At 47.9% G+C, this 21864-nt stretch overlaps 1 protein-coding gene across 6 annotated transcripts in view; it reads right to left on the bottom strand.

Annotated features, from left to right (window-relative positions):
- fbxw7 (F-box and WD repeat domain containing 7) overlaps positions 1–21864 on the bottom strand; it is a 113738-nt gene that overhangs the window by 12974 nt on the left and 78900 nt on the right. For 5 of the 6 annotated variants that reach the window (XM_084686235.1, XM_084686234.1, XM_084686233.1 and 2 more), the window contains 2 exons: positions 3102–3184; positions 1622–1757 (listed from right to left, as the gene is read on the bottom strand). In XM_084686235.1, the coding sequence (XP_084542361.1) occupies positions 1622–1757; positions 3102–3184 (219 nt within the window). Of the gene's footprint in view, positions 1–1621; positions 1758–3101; positions 3185–7841; positions 8191–21864 lie in introns of those variants that run through there. The other variant, XM_084686237.1, reaches the window with a different exon arrangement.

The following is a 21864-nucleotide window of genomic DNA, read 5'->3' as shown; positions in this document are numbered from 1 at the left end:
AAGCTGAGGATGATGCTAGGTAGCGTAGCCATGTATGTTCTGGACCAAGCGGCTGGGGGGGGGGGCTGTGTTTTGCTTTTGAAAGAGCGTTCAAATGTAACACTGCGATTACAGGCTAGTGTGTGTGTGTGAGGGGCTGACAGAAAATGCTAAGCACCTGTAATTTGTCAGTTGAGATTCACCCCAGGAGCAGTGACCTCTGGTCTCGAAGGGATTGTACCACACAGACGTCGTTGCCATAGAAACCACAGGGCGACGACTTTCCTCTCGTCTCAACCAAACCACAAATAAACCCTCAGCGACGCAGAGGCCTGCGTAACATTCCATCCAGATAAGCCAAATTATTCCTATGATTCTTAACTGCCAAATTCCTTTTTCTCCCCCCAATCATCCGCTGTGGCCACAGGGCTGACTGCACATGCTCTGACTGGATCGGGAATGTACAGAATGCAGATGAGGTGTGTATAGTACGCTGTCAGAGTTAAGCCCATATAGAGCCCTATGAGGCACCATCAGGTGGGTGTTTGAGGACTGGCCTGACATAAACACCAGCACTGCAAGCCAGCTCACACAGGACCAGCCAGACATTTCACAAGATGATTGCTTTTTGGGGAGATGACTGAGCGTTCAAATCAATGCGTTATGTAACGTGTCAGAGAGGGCCTTCGTATGACGATCTTGATGCAATGTCATCTTAAGCCAGCGTCAAGGAAATCAATCTGACCACACCCCAATTTTGAAACTCTACATTAAATCATTTACAACAAGACACTAGAAACACAAGCTCATTTGCCTCACTCTGTGTCTCATTGCTGGTAATTGTCACGAAATTTGATTTCCACCAACACCAGAAAGCTGCATTGTTCACAAAATTACAAAATGTGATGAAAGTTTGTTGTGGCAAATGTACTTAGATCTCGCTGACTAAACCCCCAGAGAGACAGCCATGTGCAAATAACAAACACGAGTCTTGACATTATGCTGCGTTTAAAGAAGCTATTATCTTTACTCAATGCTTTGAAGGCAAAGACCAAGGCTCTTATTCGCTTCCTGTTTATTTCCCCCAAGATTGCGTTTATAAGTGGCAAAACCAATTCTGGCACAGCTGATTGCAATAAGAGAGAGAGGGGAAAAACTTTGAGCAAACAGGGCAGCTGCATTGCAGTGCTGTCAACTCAAACCCACCATGAACACAGAGAGACCTATTGATGAACTTGTCATTGACCATGTGAACGACCATCCAGATGTGTTTGCTGAAGTCGGTCATTGTCCCCATCGTCAAACTCACAGGATGTTCACGGTCCAAAACAGGCGTATTTCAAGGAGTACACGAGTACAAATAGAGCTGTTTCTAGACCAGTATGCCAGATGAGACTTCAAAAACACAATATTATGACTAACATCATGGAGTCTAAATAGGTAGGCTAATTCCAATTCCATGCTACACTGCGTGGGATAATGTGAAAGGGGGCCAAAATAACAAGGCAGCAATTAACTCTAAGATGAACATTGATTGGGGGGTAGAGCATCTGCTGGGTGATGAGTGCCTGCCTGAGGGTGCCCAGGCACCAGGGGGATGGATGGATGGACGGACATGATGGGAGAGGAGAGAAAAGCTCACCTGAAATGTTCTGAGCCATTCTTGGAGCCCTGTGGGTGGCTGGATGGAGGTGATGCGCCGTCTCTGCTGGCCCTGCCCGTTGGAGGTTCGGATGTGCCCAAAGGTTGTGGGTCCAGGGTATGGGACCAGCCCTGGACTGCAGGAACAGACAACTGGATTAACCCCAAAGGGCAACAAGAACTGAGGTAGAAATAGAACCTTGTGGAAAGTAGTGAGTTGCTCATTTCCTAACATGAAAACATATCAGGGGGCACAGCGAGGATAGGATTTAGAAATGATGTACACACAAGATGTTCAGAGTTTGGGGAGAAGCAGAGGGGCAGGTGCAGCTGTGGCGTCGGCAGATATTTTCCACCTGGTTCTAATTACAGATGGCAGTGCAAACATACAAGTGAGGAGAAAGCTGTAGAGCAGCTACTAATGAGGCACGCAGTCATGATTTTCAGCCGAGAATAGACAGCAAGCTTCCTAAAGCCACTTTCCCTCAAAAAGAAAAAGCAGCTGTTTGTGTATGTGTGTGTGTCCACAGTCAACAACAGCCTACTTTTGGACATAGTTGATTGACTTTTGTGCAGTCACGTCTGTTCTTAAGTAGCACAGTAAATGTTTACAATGGTTCTTGATGTTTATGACAAGAAACCCCAGGTACAATAATAATTTTCTTCTCTTTATTTTTTTTTATTTGCGTAGATTTTTTCCCCCTCCCACAAGACCACAGAATGCAAATACAGCAGTCCCTAAATAATGGCCTTCTACATCCTCCCCTCAAAAGGCAAAACGCGTCAGTTTAAGTGGTCGCTAAGGACATCCAAAAGGCACGCCACTTCTATGGTACTTGGGGGGGGGGGGGGGGAGCCGCTCAGCAATTTCAAGTTCCCGCTTGGCGACGGGAGGATTGAGGAGGCCAGCTGGGGGGGGGGGCTCAAGTTTCATAATGGATTCATATTTAATGGGATTGAGATGGGAGCCGGTGCTCCTGAGGAGCCGACGCTCAGTCAAGGTACGAGGGATGGCGAGAACATTTTAATGGCCGAGAAACATGCAGCGGCGAGCGCTGGGAGTGTGGGGCTGGGTGTCGTAGGAGTGCAAGTAGGCATTCATTATTCATACAGTAGACATGTTCTGAGCCTCGACTGGGGTTAGATCTTCTTCCCCATGCCATGGCTCTGCTGTATAACGAAACGGTTCCCATGGAAATACACACGTCGATTCTTCCGGTTTTGTTTAGGCAAATGTCCGTTTAGAGGATGTCAGGGTTGTCAGTTTAGGTCGGGAGATGCAGTCACGATGCAATTTCCTACAAAGCAGTCTATTGTTACAACACACGCACCCCTCGTCTGTTTGTTCAGGCTTGTGTTTCTTTGTATGGGGCCAAATTTCCAAATGAACACTTGAGAGATTTTCCAGGTGTTTCACCTGTAGCGGCAGGAAGAGGAGGGTCTTGACAGGTCGGTAGGGGAGTCTGGGTGGAAAGGCTTACCTTGAATAATCGGGGCCTTTGCAGGGTTTTTTGCCGGAAGGGAAAGTTCGAACTTCGGGGCCATGGTCCAACTTCCTCTTCATCTGCAAGACAAAAAAGAAGAAGAAATTGATGTTAGAAGCAATCAAGCAAAAAAGAACAAACACCACCGAATTCAGAGGCCTACCGTTACTGTTTTTTATTTTTTTATTATAGCTGTGCAACCTGGCAAGTGTGTAGATTCTTAATTTGCTTACGATACAGATTACTTCCGTTCAAAGCGAGAGGATGTTCGTCATCTTGGTATCAACCTTTACAAGCGTCTCTCAGGAACTGCACAAGGCAGGGTATTCATTTAAGGAAATAAATGACATGGAAATGTGAAAATAACACACCGCAAAATAATGCCCACAACAAACAACCCAATATCACTCTATGAAGAGTCTTAATCACGACTTTCTAATATGCAATCTCACATCAAGGGGGACCCCTCTACCCATAACGCTTTAGTAATCACTGGATGGGAATACATGTATGAGAAGCGCAATGCTTCACTTGTTATTCAGCCCAGGAACGAAAGGGTGTTGAAGTTTCAGCGTTTCTCCTCATCCGTGTTTACTGAGGGGCCTAAGAACCGGGCTGAGCTGAAAGGCTCTGCGTCGCCGCTGCTTGTATGTTGATGAGTTTCCCCTTATGCATTCCACACTTGAAGGCCCTTTGACAGGAGTGTGAGATCCCGCCAAGGGCCCGAGGACACGCGAGGCCCGACGTGTCTTCAGCAGAGCTGCCGTTCGCAGGCCCTGGACACAAACACATGACACTGACCAGGAACGCCAAAGCATAGACCCTCCGCAGTAGAATGGTGTGATTTATATTGATGGCTGGAGAGCAAAATAGAGCAACCCCATTCTTTACTGTCCTTCCACGGACGCACGCACGCACGCGCGCGCACACATATACGCACACACACACACACACACACACAAGTGCCCTGCTTTAGTGCATAGTTGGAGCCTGGATACGGAACATCTAACAGAGAAAACAAAAGACTCAGTGTCCACTGACTCGCCACACCGAGCACCAAAAAGCTGATTTGAATAAAAACTATTTTGAGGGAGGGAGGGGGGGGTAGTACAGTGTCTCAAATGGATTTGTGCTCTGGATGAATGGAAACAGCCTCCTTGGGAGGGGCACATGGGATTCTCAAAGCATTCAGACCCATTTCTCTCCGTGTCGTGTCGTGTTTCAGAGGCCAGTCAGTGTCGTCTCCAGGAAGCCAAAGGCCAAGCCTGGTCGTGACGTCGGTTCGTCTTCCTCATCAAACCCCCAGGGCTCTTGCGTGTGGACCAGAGCGTCGCGGTACAGAAGGCCAAGAACACAACACTACATTATGCTTCGCACACGTAAACAGGTTCACTAGGCCTCACTGTGCAATCAGGCGCACTGGATGGGGTGAGAAAGAGGAAGCCAAGGAGCCGGTTCAGACGTGGATGTTTTTGCCCATACCTGATCCACTGAATGGGGGAGGGGGCAAATAATCACTAAATCCCCCAATCACAATGGCAACTGACGAGAGAATCGCCCAATTTGCTACTTTGACTGCTAATCAATGAATAGATTGACGCTGATGCTTCGGGAGGGGGGAGGGGGCATATTTAAACAGTGGCACAAGCTCTCCGTCGCACCATAATGAAACACCTTTACTGATTGAGGTTGTCATGACGAAATCGGTTGGCTGAGGAGAGTTGAGGCCTACGGGTGATGAGGCGAGAGGGACGGGAGGAGGGGCTGCCCTGTGAGGAGCTGAAGGTTTCGATTAAGGACCCCATGTGGGGAGGTTCATTTCACAGAGTGGAGAGACGGACGACTAATCAAGGCCCCAGCCAAACAAACGGGGAGAGAAGCAGGGGGGGACAATGAGTGAGGGAAGCGAGATTCTCTGGATCACCGTGAGTGGATGACAAATTCTATGAAAAAGCGTAAACAGACGCCGAGGAGTGAGGCTTGTGATAAACACATTGTGTATGCTGCCGAGGGCACAAACGTGCCTTCCATGTCTTAGAGAAATTAGGAGGCGTTTCGTGTGAAGAGGGAAGTGGTTGAGTTTAATAAGATGTTTGTGCTCGTTGGGCTCTCGTATGCCAACCTCACTCCGTTCTTTGAGCGATGACCTCACCGCAATGGCAGCCCCTACACTAGAGAAAGTGTGTGTGTGTGATGGTGGTGGGGTGGGTGGGTGAAAGGAAATAGAAAGTAAGAAAGGGTGGTGCCGTTTGATAGGGCATGGTGTGTGTTTGTTGTGTGTGTGTGTGTGTGTGTGTGTTTAAAGGGTAGGGCCGTCCTCCTAAGTGGCTGCATTCAACAGAGCGTGTAACCTGTGTCTCGTGTTTCAGCTATGGGAAAGGGGAACCCCAGACGGGCTGGGCAAGTTGCGTCTGTAGAGCTTCTTATCGGTCACACTGTGCTCTGCCCTGCTGGCCAGGTCTGAGGGGCAGGTGGCTGAGTGGTTAGGGAATCGGGCTACCAATCAGTAGGTTGTCGGTTCGATTCCCGGCCGTGAAAAATGGCATTCTCCCTGTACTTACAGTACAGTACAGGGAGAATGTCCCTGTACTGTAAGTCGCTCTGGACAAGAGCGTCCGCTAAATGACCAAATGTAATGTCATGGTCTCTCTCGCTCACCTTCCCCAGAAGAAGGGAGCTGGACATGGAGACAGAAACCGAGAGGTCGTGAGTGGGCGTGCGAGGCTGCGGCTCTCTCCAGCGACACGGCATCACCTCCCCTGTGTGTCATCACATGTTGCTACAAAATAGCCTTTTAGAGGATCTGCTCTTTTTCACAACAAGTGTCAAGTCTGGCTTAACCAACGGGCTGGATTGGGGTCTTGCAAAAGGAGCCGTTTGAATGACATCTCTGTGAAAGGCCAATTATTCAATGGCTGTGTCAAACAGGCATGAAATCAGTTTGATCAACATCTTTTAACGAGGAAAGCATCCATAGGAATTGCCCATCATTGCCTGAGAGATGGGAGAGAGCGATGGGAGAGAGAGATGGGAGAGAGATCCATCTGCCAGATCCTGACAGAGGAGTAAGCACCGGGGCTATTCTCCTTTCAGAAACGGAAGCCATACACTGGATCATATCTCCCCCTTTGAAGAGCGAGTCTGTGTGCCTTCAGTCTCAGCCTGTGGGGGCTGTAAAGAAGAGCGGGCAGAATTCCGATGAGAACACGCTCCGGGCACTGACTTCAGAGGGAGGAAGGAGAGCAGCGATAACACCAACCCAGGACCAGCCGAGCAACACGGGGTGGGGGTGGGGGTGGGGAGACTAGGCTGAAATGAGACAAAAACCTGTGCACTTCCTTCAAATCCTATTGACTGCCACTATGGACTAAGACATGGGAGGCTGGCAAGCTGGACACCATCACGAGGCAAATTGACCTATCAGTCTTAAATTGCGTTTGACCAACGTCTGGCCACGCTGCGGCGTGTTCCGTCGGCGAGGGGGGAAATGAGCAGGAAGGTATACACGATTTGCGCACATAACATGAGCCCCATAATCTTCGGCAGCTGCCAGCTCACTCGCCTGTATTGTATCGAGCGTTCTGGACCTGCGTAACCGTGGAGGCCGAAGGGAGGAAGGGTGGCCGTTAACGGCCATTAGGCTGATCTTCTGCCGTGCCGTTCCTGGCGGTTGATTGCCTTTCATATGATACGCTCTCTCTCCGCCGAGCCAAGTGATTAAGCAGATCATCAGCAGCGTTAATCATGAAGTCATCGACACTTTGCAATGTTATCGTTAGACGGAAAGCTGTGATGGCTGCAGCAAAATCCATGTTGGGTCTTAAGAGACACCCCCCCTAGTGTGCTCCGAATCTCATTCAAGTCATAATTGGTCTGCTTGTGTTGCTGTTTATGTTTTCTGGCATTCAGTGTGATTCTGGGGAAAGAAGCTCACTGGCATCCTAGGCCTTGTACAGAGACCTGACACAGTGACCTATTATTAGTGTTCAAAGCTTCAAGTAAGAACACACTGATGGTAACACTCCCTTGAACATTAAACTTAGACAATCCAGAGACCTACACTATGCAGTCAGTTTAACACTTAATAAGACAACCTGTAAATGACTTTAAGTGAAATTAGCAATAATATGTCACTTTTTTTCCTACCAAGTCACACAAAACAAAGACCACCATTGCTTGGTTGTTAAAATCATTGTGGAGAATAAACGAAAGATGACTAAAGGGAGGTTTCAATCAATTCTAATATCACTACAAAGCAAGCAAATATACTGATTTACACAAGGTGCAGATACACTGATTCGGTTAACAGATATGGTGACTATAAAGACGTCGAGAACACGAACATGAAAGCGGTTCATTTCTTGTTCATTTGCAAATATTCCCGTAAAGATTATTAAAAATACATAAAAATAAAACATGAAATGTATCACTCAATCTCAAATCTATGTTCCGTACCCGGACCGGCAGGATAAGTAAGCAAAGCCAATGATATTAATGAATACAAGGTACACGGACTGTGGCAGCCCACATTTCATCCGAGTTCGCATCAAGGCGGTTCATCCTCCGCAATGACTAGAATCATCTGATGTTACGGAAGAGCGTATTATGCAGCCATTGAAATAAAACATATTTTCCCGAGCGCTGAGTCAATATGTCAATCACTATAACGAAACTACAGCCGGATTTGCCGCGGATGACAGTGCATATTGACAGCAGATGTATATAAATCCTACTTACTTTATAGAAAATCATCTTTAAAGTGCCGTAGAAGCCCATTGTGGTAATCCGATGTAGGTTTCTCTTTTCACAACGAAATGTTGAAGCCGAAATAATATATTTGCGGGGTTAAAAGATCGCTCTGACAACGCGAGGGCAGTGTACTCTCAGGTAGATCCGACACTATCTCCGATGTGGACATGCTCGGGCACGTCACCGGACGGGCGTGCGTGTAGTAGATTCCGGTAAAGGAAAGCTCCACCGTGTCACAGAGAATGAGGCTCAGTATCAATTTGATTCAACCGATTCTGAGAGCTCGCGCTACCGACGACCCCACAGGACTGCGGGTGGATAAGCAAGGGAGAGAGATGAGGAGAAAAAAAACAACGAGACGCAGCATTCGATAGAGAGAGGGGAGGAGTGGCGAGTAGAGACCGTGCCCTCTCCACTGCCTTTACAACACTGGCTTCTGCGCAGGAGTCAAATTACATCTTCCCCGGTGGCGAGGAGGCAAATGGTGCAGTCTGAGATTCAACAGTATGCGCAGCGCATCAATTATACGAGCGGGGAACGAATACACAGCAGACGGACAAGCAGGAGGGAATAGGGCGGATATTATGTTTTTTTCCCACAGCTTAAGCTGAAGCGAAAGGACCCCCTCACTTGTTGCGGTCTGCGTAAGAAACCCCGCCCAAAATAACAGAACGGCAAAACCCCTCCTGTTCTATTCTCTCATCGGGCAGGTGCTCCTCTCAACTTGCTTTTCAAAGACTGTATAATTGTTCGGCGTACAGACGGAGGAAACGATATTAATGAAGCCAACAGGAAAATTCAGCGAATAGCCTACAAGTGAACAATTATTTTTTTTAACAGTTTAACAACGTAGTTCAGCCAGGACTCCAAATTGGAAAACGGCCGGCTATTATGCGCCGTTTGGCCGTGGTGCATAACATCTAGGCCTACTTCAGGTGCACCTGGTCTGTACAAATAAATTGGATGGCATTCCTCCTCCAATGTGGTAAACAATTATACGCACCTTAGTTAACATAACTAGAGCCCAAGTGATGGCCAAACAACTGGGAAGGCTTTATTAGATGCAAAGAGCTGCCAGTGAGAAGTAATTAGCAGCCCTCAAACCACATATTCAGTCCAAAAACAAACAAGCACTTGCAAATGAAAACAGATATTATGGTTTATGTTAATGCTGATATCTTCATATATATGCCATTGTCTAAAACCCCTTTTTAGTATTACTGTCACTCCTAAGGAAATACAAGCTGGGACTAAAGGGAATCTGCCATTACAGGTAGCGAGCGGAGCTTGCCTTGTCTTATTCAAACAAGGTATTTTGTTTATTTAGATCTATTCAGACAAATGGGATCACAGGGATTTAGTATTACGCTCAGGAACAACCTAGCAATGAAAACAGTCTGCAAGGCTAGAATCCACCAAACATGTTGAGACTTCCCCTTTCGAGTACAACACAAGTCTTAAAGCTCATGCATCACGTCAACAATGTCACTCAAATAGATGGACTGTAGAAACATGGATGACATTCTATATACCCTCACAGGCATCAGAGATGAATACTATGATATCGTCTACTAAAATACTATCAAACAGGCTTTTTTGAGGATGAGGTCTTGATTCGAAATGTCATTCAGAGCGTGCCATACCTTCACATCAGTACCTACCGGTGCAATACCGGTTGGCGTTGAACGCAATCCTCGCTACAACCATGGCTCCATCATTTACTACAGCTCAACATAGTAGCGAACACGTTTATATATTTCTAATATTTTCTCGCAACCTGCTAATCCAATCATCAACATTGGCCGCACGCAACACTGCACGTCCTTGGGTCTTGAGCAATACACCCGGCAATTATCAACTTTATGCAGTGCCCGGTTCTTGAGATAATTGAGGTGCAGACAGATTCCTGCTCCCTCTGATTTAGTTGTATCAGTCTTCACCTCAGAGCCTTTGCATGTGTAAGTCATGAGTCATCAACAAAAATTTAGATTATGGAGGATGATAGAGCCCATGTCTACACACACACACACACACACACACACACACACACACACACACACACACACACACACACACACACACACACACACACACACACACACACACACACACACACACACACACACACACACACACACACACACACACACACACACACACACACACACACACACACACACACACACACACACACACAGGGGTCATGTGCAGATAATTATACAACGTGTACAAACCAGTTCTGATCTGAAGGACAAACACACATTCACACTTGCAGGTGCACACACACTCGCGCGCGCGCACACACACACACACACACACACACACGTCCCCCCCACCCCCACACAGGGCTTGTAATGTTTCATGTCAACCAATTTCTTGAAAGGGGTACAATTGGTGCCTGTGAAAGAGCTCACCTGCTCCCTGTGTATGGCGTTGCTGGGGAGGAAAGAGGGTGTGCAGGTGCAGGGGTTGCCAGATTGTCCGAAGCTTCTCTCCTCGCTTTCTCTCTTTTGTTGCCACAGCAACACCAAGCAAGGAGAGGGTGGGCGAGAGATGGGCTTTGAGACAGCCAAGTTTTAACTGTATTAGTGAGTTTGAGGGATGGGAACGGGGAGGGGGAGGGGGGGAAGTCTTTTGAGAATCCTGCTCGCTTCCCACCAGCCCAACCTTTACACAGCACTTTGGAATGCCTGGCATGCAGGAGGGGTTGGGGCACCCCTCCCTTTTAGGGGGGCGGGGGGTGACCTCCCTGTCGTTCCCCTTCTGCCGCACGCTAAAGCATTAACAGGCCTCCTCCTGGCGCTAACCGCCCTGCTTATCAACCCCCCCCACCAGCATCAGTGCTCTCCTCAGCAGACAGACTCTAGGCTTCTCAAAGAGCATCAGTCCTCTCCTCAGCAGACAGACTCTAGGCTTCTCAAACAGGTGTCTCTGGGAGAAAACTTGTTTCAGACCCTTGCTTTTTTTCCCCTTCCCCCCCCCCTTTCATTCTTGAGTGATGAGTAAAACCAGCCAGATTGGTGATGAATGGCTCCTTGTGTCGTAATATCTGGAACAGCAGATGAAGTGTATAAGTACTATCTTGTAGCACTTTGGTAAATATACCTGGGGGGGAAAATGCAAATTCTGGCTTTCTCTGTACAGTAAAGCTTTCCTAGGCAAATAGTAGGCAAAGTGGGTTTATGGTTTTCTGAGCCAGACTTTCTGCATCATGTTTTGCACACAAAAAAGTTGTGTTAGTTAAGCAACAGAAGTAAAGCATGAACACATGACAAGGCAGTAGAATTACCCATTCAGATAATTCATACGAGAAGAAAGGGTAAAAAGTTCATGCTCTTAACCTTCTTCGGTAGGATTAGATGGATTTGAACGTGGTGTGCTTTTCACGCGTAACAGATGTGGATAGGGACATGGGCCTCCTTAAGCAAATGTTTAACACGGGGGGCGCTGAACTTGAAGGGGACCAAATGCCTCGTGGGTAGTGGCGCATTGCTAAAAAGCCGGCATGTCATTGTGTGTCATTGTCCTCTCCGTGAGAGAGGCGGGGGGTCCGGGGGAGCGGGGGTCCCTCCTCCCCACAGCGGCCCAGCTGGAGGTGGGGAGCCAGGCACGGCCCTGGTTGGGGGACAGATGACTTGCGTGCGCCGGAGCAGGGTTTGATGAATTTAGACTGGATTGTGGCATTCCAAGGAGCGCGATAACGACAATCTGCATGGGGGCGTCATTAGCATATCCTTTAGCATAGCCACGCATGCGACCCTGACCCCTAGGGCTGGGGGTCAGGTCCCACCAGGAAATGAAAGCGAGAAGCAGCATCGGCTCCTTGTTACATCTCCTGGCTCTATGGGAATATAAGAGTGCCTTGGTAACATTTGACTGGCTTGTAAATTACAGGTTGGCTCTCAAACTCGACTTGTGTCTAAAACATGTGTGGCGTACTGAAAGGTCGAGGGAAATTTAAGACAGTTCCAAAGACTACCGCAATGCTCAGAAATGTGTGGAAGTGAAAACATTCCAAAAGGAGAGGTTAATACAAAGTGTAGAAGTGAATCCAGCCACCCTCCTATACACACAGTAAAACCCATGACACTAGGACTGGGTGATGTTGGGTGATAATGGCACAATAAATTACTGTGACTAAACTAATATTGAGGCTTTGTGTGTTGTTTATCACACAGCAAAATCTAAATGGACTTTATATTTCCCTGCAGAAAGCTGGTGAAGGTCACACTTTATGATAACGCTCCGAGGCTATTGTACCCTTCTCCTGCCTGCTAAAAGGCAGTCAAGAAGCAATGTCAATGAAATGAGAAAGTTAAATAAAGAAACATCTTACATGCATCTTATTAACATGCCAACCTAGTGAGAGATACCCTAGTATCTCTCACTAGCTGTAGCGTTAATGATTTGAACAGCAGTCAACTTCTTGGGATGAACTACTGGAGGAAGTGACATTGTCAAAGCTGAAGGGAGTTGCGTGTGGTCGTGCTCCTTCAGAGATATTGTACAAACCTTGTCCAAGAGCTGCTCTCGCCTGAATAAATCAGCTGACAGGAAGTGCTATGGATGGCTGAAATGAACCCATTGGCCTTATTGTTTACATTGCGGTTGTACAGAAAGGGGTACTTCTGCTGCGCAATGACAGATTGGAATCTTTAAGGCCAAGTAGACCTTTGTTATCACAGGAAATTTAACAGATATTTTGAGATGGAGATGTTCTGCTTAAATGGAACAGGGAGGAGCAGGGGGCAGTTTTAGTTACAGACTGATTATCTGGGACACTGACGGGAAATCCTATTTGCGATAATTGTAAACTGATTTTTAAAAGTTGATCTGGAAGTCCATCCCGAAGTCTGGAACTTTGAAAAGCTGTTTTTCATTTAGCAACTCAGTTAAATCAGCTTTGGCATATTAAGATTCACTCAGTCATCTCATTCACAAACAGACATGAGAGTTATGTAATTGAGACGCGAGCTGGGTTAAATGGGGTGTCTGTTTGGCTTAACAAACAGATAAAGCTCTTTAATTATACAAAATTTCCACTAAAGCAAAGATGAAACGCAGACCAGAAGTTGCAGCTGAGTTTTCTTTGTGTGTGTGTGTGTGTGTGTGTGTTGGTGGGGGGCATCTCTGATCACTTGAGCTTGTGTGAGAAGGATCCGGAAGCATTGAAGTGAAACCTTTAAAAACTTGTGCCACTTCCGACCCCATAACTAGCAGTTTACTTGCATTGTTCTCTACTTCTTATAAAACTTTCCAAGTCCATCTATCACATATTTAATATCCCCTGAAAGCCCTTTGCAACCTCTGGGCTCCTATTTGCATACAGGGCTGTTCCAAGCCAATTGGATCAGGAGGAAATGGGCCCAGCCTCCCATGGGAGCTCTTGCCCTCCTCTAATTGGATCAGAGGCCATGCTATTCAACCCAGACATCTGCAAGTGAAAGATAGGAAGCGAGAACCAAGCATCCACTGCACTTTGTTTGGGATAAACATTAGGGAGATGCAGAATGCATGCTGGCCATTTCCCCTCCTTCACCCAGACATTTACCTTACTTTTGAAGGGGCCATTTTCAAGAAGCTTAGCAGAGTCGATGCAGGCACTGAGGCGTTGAAAATGTCATGGCACATGGCTACTGCTGAGGGTCTGGTAATTTCCTTATTATCCGGTTGCATCTTTAATAAAGGATGACCTTCAACACAGAGTGGTGTGTGATGCACTTTCCAAACACGACTTGCTGTTTCAGGGTGAGGAACGTGTGGCCACTATGCATACGGAGCAGACAGCTTGTGCACACACACACACACACCTCCACCACCCACGCTTGCACTTTAGCAAAAGGACACCACTTTCCTGTAAAAATAACTCTAAATTATAGGCCTGACGCACTGCTAACAATGCCTTAATCTGCATTCTCATGTGCACTACAAGGGGTGAGGAGAACTGAGCCGGAGGAAGATGCAGCCGAGAGATAGTATGTAAAAAGTAATTTTAAAAAACAAAGTTTAAACGAAAAAACAACCTCTTTATCCACTTAAGAAGCTAAGTTGGAGCCACCCTGTTGGGAGGAAAACAGGAATAGCTAGATATTTTTCACCAGCTAGGAGAAGAAGGAGCTATAACTCAGACATGGGAGCTGGAGAGGAAGACAAGGGATCATTTGGGAGCAGAGGAGACAAGGCAGCCTAACCCCCACCCTCCCCTCCTTGCTGTTCTCTGCACGGGCTGTCCTTTTGAAGATTAAACCCAGATGAATCACATCCACAGGTGAGCCTGAAGGATGAGCCAGTGTGGCAGGAATGCAGGTGGAACATGGGCGTCCTGCTGATCCAGGGCCAGAACTCGCTTCGGGTTTTTCATGTGTGGAGCAGGAATTCAATCGGTTGAGCCACGTTACAAAAATGTTTGGCGGTTGTCGCTGAACCTGACTAGACAAGCTAAGGCTCGGTATCGGACTCAGCAACTTAAAGGTGAAGGTTAGAGGATGTGTTGAAGTGTAATAGCATGTACTTAACAAATGTAGCAATGATGATTCATCAGGAAACATTATAAAGAGACTGTGTATGATAAACCAATTCACATTTTAACAGGCAAGACTGATCCTGAGATCAATGGCAAATACATTTAAAGTGTCAATTACATTAATTTATAGGGCTGGAGTCAGCCACTAAGAATGTTGCCATCAGTTGCTGTGTGTCTGTTTCACACAGATACATAAGTTTGCAAGATGAAAGAATAAAAAATGGGTGCGTGTCTTTGGGTGTGATGGCGGGAGTAATGTGACGCAAGACAACAGCAATGCAGCCATAGCTTGGCACTGGGCTACAGTGTGTGCACAGCCAGTTTGTGTCTGAAAACATGCACCCGACACCGGAGGGAGGTTAACAAGAGTGTGTGTGTGCGCTGGTTAGTGTGTGTGTGTGTATATCACATCTGTCTGGGGAGAAGAGGCCGGAGCATGTGTGTGTGTGTGTGTGTGCGTGTGTAAGCCTGTGCTATATACTGTGAGGCTACGTTAGTATGGGTGAAAACGGCTAGCCTGTCAGTGTGTTTTGATGGTGGTGAGGGGTGGGGGGGTACAAGCACATTTTACATGAATGTTTTGTGGGTTGTAACGTACATTTTCAAGTTGCGGAATCATGTTGTCTTTCTGCATGACTGGTTGAGTGGCACTGATGCGGAAATATGCTAGCGTAGACGTGACGGGGGACTGTGTCCTGGGAATACTCGTCTCTCATTGGTCCAACCCATTTGTCACACACACACACCGTAAGCTGTAAAAGTTAAGTGCTCTTCACCTCGACATGTATCAGTAGTATAAGGTGTAATACAACTCTATAAAGGTCTTCGACAGTCATACCTTCAACAAATTCTGGAGGAAAAAAAAGTAGATCTGCAGATCTAACAATCTGCCTTTAGCCTCACCCGCCCCACATCGCAGTCAGGTTGATCTCAGAGGGCAGGAAATATATGGAACTGCGTTCCCTTTGGCTCTTAACACTTTTATTAACTCTGATAATGGAATGCTAAACTGCAGTGCGGGAAGTTAAACTTATCAGAAGGGGCCTCACTCGGTGCTGTGACGCTACAGACGACCGTTTCATAAATTAAACACTTCACAAGCGCAAACAACTGCAAGTCGATTACATACAGGGGGAAGTGGGGGGAGGAGTTGACCCAACTGGTTGAGGCATAAAGACCGCCGCAAGGCTAGGAAGGGCAAACGTAGATAAGTGTGTTGAAAAGGGTCTGTTAAAGCATCTTATGACCTGGTGTTGTAACATGTCACCTTCACAAAACATGTTTGAGCCTGCAGTGAAGGTCTGTACTACACCGACAAAACAAAGTGAGAATCGCTTTATACACTAAATACAATTCGCTAAATACAATTCGCGAGAAACAATATGTTGAGAAGACCATAGATCGTTTTTTAAATATAAATAAAAAAGTGACAGTGAGCATAACTGAAACCGTAATGGAATAGGGATACAGTCCTTGGTGCCGCTGTCAGCTGGGTGGAACAGCAGTTAGAGAGGAGCCTCCTGGGATTTGGAGTGTCAGTTGTGATAGTGGGGGTCAAGAGTCATAACCGTTTTATTTCAGAGGGGAGAGGAGCAGTGAAACCTCCGGTACGCACGCAAACGCGTATACACACACGTGTGTGTGTGTGTCTTAGTAGAAAGCAAGGACACAAAAGGGTGAATAAGAAGGGTCAGTGAGTGAAAGATCATTTCCATGAAGGTTTATTCACTGGGTGGCTTAGCTGCAAAGCATTAGAGATAACCGTTTGGCTCACAAAACCATAACATTTCAAATTAGCACTTTTCTAAAATTTACATTATTTTGTGAAATGGATGCTGATAGTGTGAGTAAGATGAGAAACTGAAACAGAACACATTATCCCTCTCTCCAACAGTCTCTTTTAAGTCTAAAGTATTGAGAAGAGTAGATAATCCTTACTTCTCCTTTGTTTTCCTTGGTAACAAGAGATGTTCATGAAGCTCATTCATTTTTTTGTAATTTTGGGGGTTTATGTAGGGGCACTGGTAGGACATGTTTCTAATTAAAACCACAAAGATAATTCCCTAAAAAACACTACTGTTATCTGAGTAAGGCTTTGCCAAACAGCAGAACCATCTTTTTGTCATCACCGTGACTCGACGCAGTGGGACAAGTGTCTGCAAGGACACTTCTTGGCTCTTCAGAAAATGAAATTAGATTTTTGAGTCTCTTTAAAAACTGGAAATAGTTCAAGGATTTGAGTTGTAGAAAATCATTAGAGATAAGGGTTGGGAGGAGTGTGTGTGTGTTTGTGGGGGTATCTTAAAAAAGTAGCGTTGGTAGCAGTGGGAAAGCAACTTTGGGGGGGGGGAATTTAAATGATAATCTTGTATTGTGCAACCTGGCACTGTACCCATCATCACTTATACATGTGGGAGGGTTGTGGTTGGAGACAGAAAGTGAAGTGCTCATGTATTCTTAAAGAGCCCAGGCAGGCTGTTGAGTCACCTCACCCGTCTAAACGGGCGTCCGGAGGGAGTGGGGGTCATGTATCCGTGTTAGCACGCATGGTTTAACAGCAACACTGCCGCCGCCCCCTCCTCCGCTTTCCCTTCGCCGCCCGCCTGCTAGCTCACGGAGCTCCTGCACGCTGCCCACACACCGCTCCCCGGAATCAAGCGCCTGAGCCGGGCTCGTTGTTGGGATACCCTCCTACTCACTTTATCTTGCGTTTTCAAGAGGATGGAGAAAACCGATGGTAAGAGGGCGATTCACATGTTTGCGAGGTAAAAAGCCCCTTGGCATTAGAATCAAGATATTGAGTTCACTTCATTCTTCTTTATGTGTGTGCGACATTCATTTTTTACCACCTGCATTTTCCACTGTGTTCCAGTGTGTTTATCGTTTCCCATTGACAGCTTCCTTCTGCTCTTTTGTAAAAAGAACATGTGTTCATAATGGTGCTGCTGCTACAAGTTCCACTCAACAACCAGCACCATTAACTGTGGAAGCACCTGCCTATACCGTCGACGGACCGAATCCAAATGGGAGGGGGAAAAAAAATTAAGACAAATGGAACAAAAACACCTAATGGGCATCTAGTTTGGAAAGAGTGCTCGCAATTATCCTGTTCCATATCTGAGCTGGCCATTAAGAAACCTGTTCTACAGAAGAATGTTTTTTTTACTCTGCTGAAGCCAATGTAACTGACAACCTAAAAAAGAACTAAATAAAATCTAATTGATTCACTGCATTGACTAAAAGCACAATTTAGAATACCATCTTGTATTTGACAGCTACAGCAAAAAGTAAAATATTCAGAATGATGAAAACATCCAATTTGATTTAGCAGGAACTGAACCATCAAAACCAAATGAATTCCGACTGCAACTAGACTTGTTCAAAGCCAGTCTACACTGTAGACTCTACACTGTTGACTCTACAGCCACTCAAGACAGGAGACGGGCGTGGCAGCACATTGTTCTCCTGTGATCAGGGAGTCAGGTGGCTGAGCGGTTAGGGAATCGGGCTAGTAATCTGAAGGTCGCCAGTTCGATTCCCGGCTGCGTCAAAATTACATTGTGTCCTTCACGCTATAAATGTTCCTGTACTTACTGTAAGTCGCTCTGGATAAGAGCGTCTGCTAAATGACTAAGTATAATGTAATGATCAGCAGAAACACAGGATCCAGTGAGGTGTGAGGAGTCAGCCATGACTTCCTTTCTCCCAGTGTGTCCTCACAGCTTCACAAGTGATGTCAGAACATGTCCCGACACGTCCTTGAGTTTGAACACGGGGCGGGGGTGCCGATCTGTTCTACCCTCCTATGTGCCGTCTATCTGCAGCAAAGCAAGTTCTGGGATGCCGTTGATTCAAAAGAAATCACTCGACATAACTCGTCTCTTATGTTCCTACACATTGCAAGGTGAGTCTGGAGACCAGATTCAAAAGGTTTTGTATGTGACGACATTTACATTTACATTTAGTCATTTAGCAGACGCTCTTATCCAGAGCGACTTACAGTAAGTACAGGGACATTCCCCCCGAGGACACAACGTCATTTGGCACGGCGGGGAATCGATCCAGCAACCTTCTGATTACTAGCCCGACTCCCTCACCGCTCAGCCATCTGACTCCTCCAAGTAGAACATCACTTGGCTCCATGCAAATCTGATGGCCACTCTCCTATGAACAAGAGCAACAGAGTAAAGGAACATGGGAAGAGAGGTTGGAATAGCCTTCCCAAAAATAGACATTCCTCTACAGACTGACTGTCTTGTCCTCACACCGCGGTAGCGGTCAATTTTCTGGAGGATTTAGTGTTTTTTTTCCACCAGGGAGAGTCTCTGCCTTCTTATTGAATGGGGAGGGGGAGGGGGGGAAGCAGCCTTTCAAGGCCAGTGGAACAGAGCCTGGGGTGGAGAGGGGTGTGAGGAGTCCTTTTCAAGTTAGGAAAAAGTAGGAAACACTGAAATGACTTCAAAGGCTGGAGGTCCATCTCACAAATCTGTGGCAGACCTTCAATTCTTTCTCCTCCTGCTCTCTTATTTAACTCCTTCTTCCTCTCATCCCCCTCAGGGGGGCTTCAGTCCTTGTGAGGGGCGTTGACACCCCTGCCTGTTTGTGCACTGCAGGATCCACCCTCTGCTGATTGACAAAGCTGCTGAACTACTGGGGGGGGGGCGGGGGTGATCCTTATAAATCACATCAGCACGTTCAAAGAAGCCCGACCTTTTTTTCTTTTGCACGTTCATTTAACGCTCCGTTCAGCGATCACTACTCCCGCCAGGTCGAAGGTCTTGCATACATACTAGTGGGGCTCATCTCCGCCTTCCTTATCGCGCTGGGAGCTAAGCTCCGGCTTGGCAACAGACTTGACCCCGGGGCTCCTGGGGATGACCTTTCCATGTCACAACGGCAGGCCAACAATGAGTGCCATGTGCCTAATGGCCTTTGGCCCGGAGTCCATCTGCTGTGGATGCTGCCGTGCTTTAGGTGAAGGTCTAGGTGAGGGGCGGAGGGGAACAGACCCACGCTCTGGTGAGGTCTGTGAGGGGGGGAGGGGAACAGACCCACACTCTGGTGAGGTCTGTGAGGGGGGGAGGGGAACAGACCCACGCTCTGGTGAGGTCTGTGAGGGGGGGAGGGGAACAGACCCACACTCTGGTGAGGTCTGTGAGGGGAACAGACCCACGCTCTGGTGAGGTCTGTGAGGGGAACAGACCCACGCTCTGGTGAGGTCTGTGAGGAGAACAGACCCACGCTCTGGTGAGGTCTGTGAGGGGAACAGACCCACGCTCTGGTAAGGTCTGTGAGGAGAACAGACCCACGCTCTGGTGAGGTCTGTGAGGGGAACAGACCCACGCTCTGGTGAGGTCTGTGAGGGGAACAGACCCACGCTCTGGTGAGGTCTGTGAGGGGAACAGACCCACGCTCTGGTGAGGTCTGTGAGGAGAACAGACCCACGCTCTGGTGAGGTCTGTGAGGGGAACAGACCCACGCTCTGGTGAGGTCTGTGAGGGGAACAGACCCACGCTCTGGTGAGGTCTGTGAGGAGAACAGACCCACGCTCTGGTGAGGTCTGTGAGGGGAACAGACCCACGCTCTGGTGAGGTCTGTGAGGGGAACAGACCCACGCTCTGGTGAGGTCTGTGAGGGGAACAGACCCACGCTCTGGTGAGGTCTGTGAGGGGAACAGACCCACACTCTGGTGAGGTCTGTGAGGGGAACAGACCCACGCTCTGGTGAGGTCTGTGAGGGGAACAGACCCACGCTCTGGTGAGGTCTGTGAGGGGAACAGACCCACGCTCTGGGGGCTCTGGTCTCCCTACCTCTGGACAGCTGTATGGTAATGAGGGGCAGAAGGAGCCGGGACTAGCAGCGCAGGCGCAAGGACCGCCCGGCAACGCTGGAACAAGGACCCCCTTCTCAGTGACCAGCCACAGGCATGAACTTGGCAGATTAGCCATTCAGGAAACAAATAAGGCCCAGGACAGACTCTCTCCACCACCACCACAAATGAACAAAAACAACCTCTGCGCTCATAGCCAGCAACAAGAGAGCGCCTGGAAAGAACCAGCTTCTTTTTTCCCCCCAAAAGCCTTTTGTACCGGAGAAGAGAAACCCACTCTGCCTGCCACCATGTTGCTACTCCCTCCCTCCCTCCCTCCCCCCCATCCATCCCCCTCTTCCTTTTCGAGACATGGAACATGCTCTGGGTGTGCAGGGGCCCGGGGAAGCTGAAAACATCTTCATTGACTTCAATTTAGGGAATCAAGCTTCATCGGTTTGGAAGGGGTGGTGGTTGTGGTGGTGGTGGATACCGTCAAGCCGAGCAGGAGTCAGAGTCGCCTTCAGGTTACCAGGAGGTGCTGACCTCCTGTGATCTAAGGGTCTAACACTTGTCACTAATAGCTTCCTGTCTGGTCACTGTTGTTAGTGTGGAGGGAGGAGGCAGGCGGTCGGTCCCCCCCCCCCCCCCTCTGGTGCCTGCCCTGCAGGGGGCCCTCATCGCTGGGCTGTGTATGTGTGGAGCTCAGATCTGCGTCTGGGGTGTGATCCTGAAGAGCCTGTGATGAGGGCCTGGGGTGGGGTGGGGGGGCGGGCCCTGACGCTCAGCCTTCCTTCATCTGTTAACGGTTGCCCAGCAACACGCCGAGGTCTGGCTGGCCTCCGGACTGCGGGGAGCTGCCTCTGGCCGCAGACAGGCATGAGGGGGGCTCTTGTTTGCAGTCAGAAACAGCCCCAGTCTTGGCAAGGGACTCCAGTCTCGCCATTCAGAAATGAATTCTGGGGGGTGGGGGTGGGGTGGGTGCAGTGTGGGGCTGGGGGGTGTTCAGTAATGAAGTCCTCCTTTGCAGTGTATCACTTTATTTTCAGGGACCGTATCATACAGTAGAACAAACAGACACTGGTTACTTTGGCACCAAAAAACTGGACGGGTGTGAAAAAACTGGGAGAACCCAAATGCATCAGACTGTGTGTTTGTGTACACACACACTCCACACTTTTGTTATGGAATGGCTGTTTCAGTCTCTATGTCATTTCACTCTTTCACGCATTGGCGCACTAGTTCAAGCAACAGCCAATCCTGAAAGTTTATTTTTTCTTCTCTTTTTGTCCCTCCTTGCTCAGTCATGGGCCTGCCATCTGTCTGTGACTTAATCTTGTGATAATGTAGGTTCATTATTACGCAGGAGGGGAACGTGTACAACAATTGAACCTCTACCAAGCACCAGACAATCTCTGGCGTGACCTCTTCACCTGCTCAAAATGCATTTTGCCCACAACACCAAGCCAGGATGCAGATGGGAAATCGTCACGGATACGAGTGCGCTGAACACATGGACTACGCATCAAAGAGATCTATAGGACGGCGGGAGGTTACTGCTCATGCATGAGGAGGGGTTCTCCATGGGGCTGACACACCACTGGGTGAAGGATGGGGGTTGACACCAAGTTGAGGGGAGAGGCCAGGAAGGGGGAGAGTCCTCGTTACGGAGGAGACAC

Source organism: Hypomesus nipponensis, chromosome 22 (genome assembly GCF_054491055.1).
Source record: "Hypomesus nipponensis isolate SF chromosome 22, ASM5449105v1, whole genome shotgun sequence".
NCBI lineage: Eukaryota > Metazoa > Chordata > Actinopteri > Osmeriformes > Osmeridae > Hypomesus > Hypomesus nipponensis.
The sequence above is the reverse complement of the archived record's forward strand: the minus strand, read 5'-3'. Positions and strand labels throughout refer to the sequence as shown.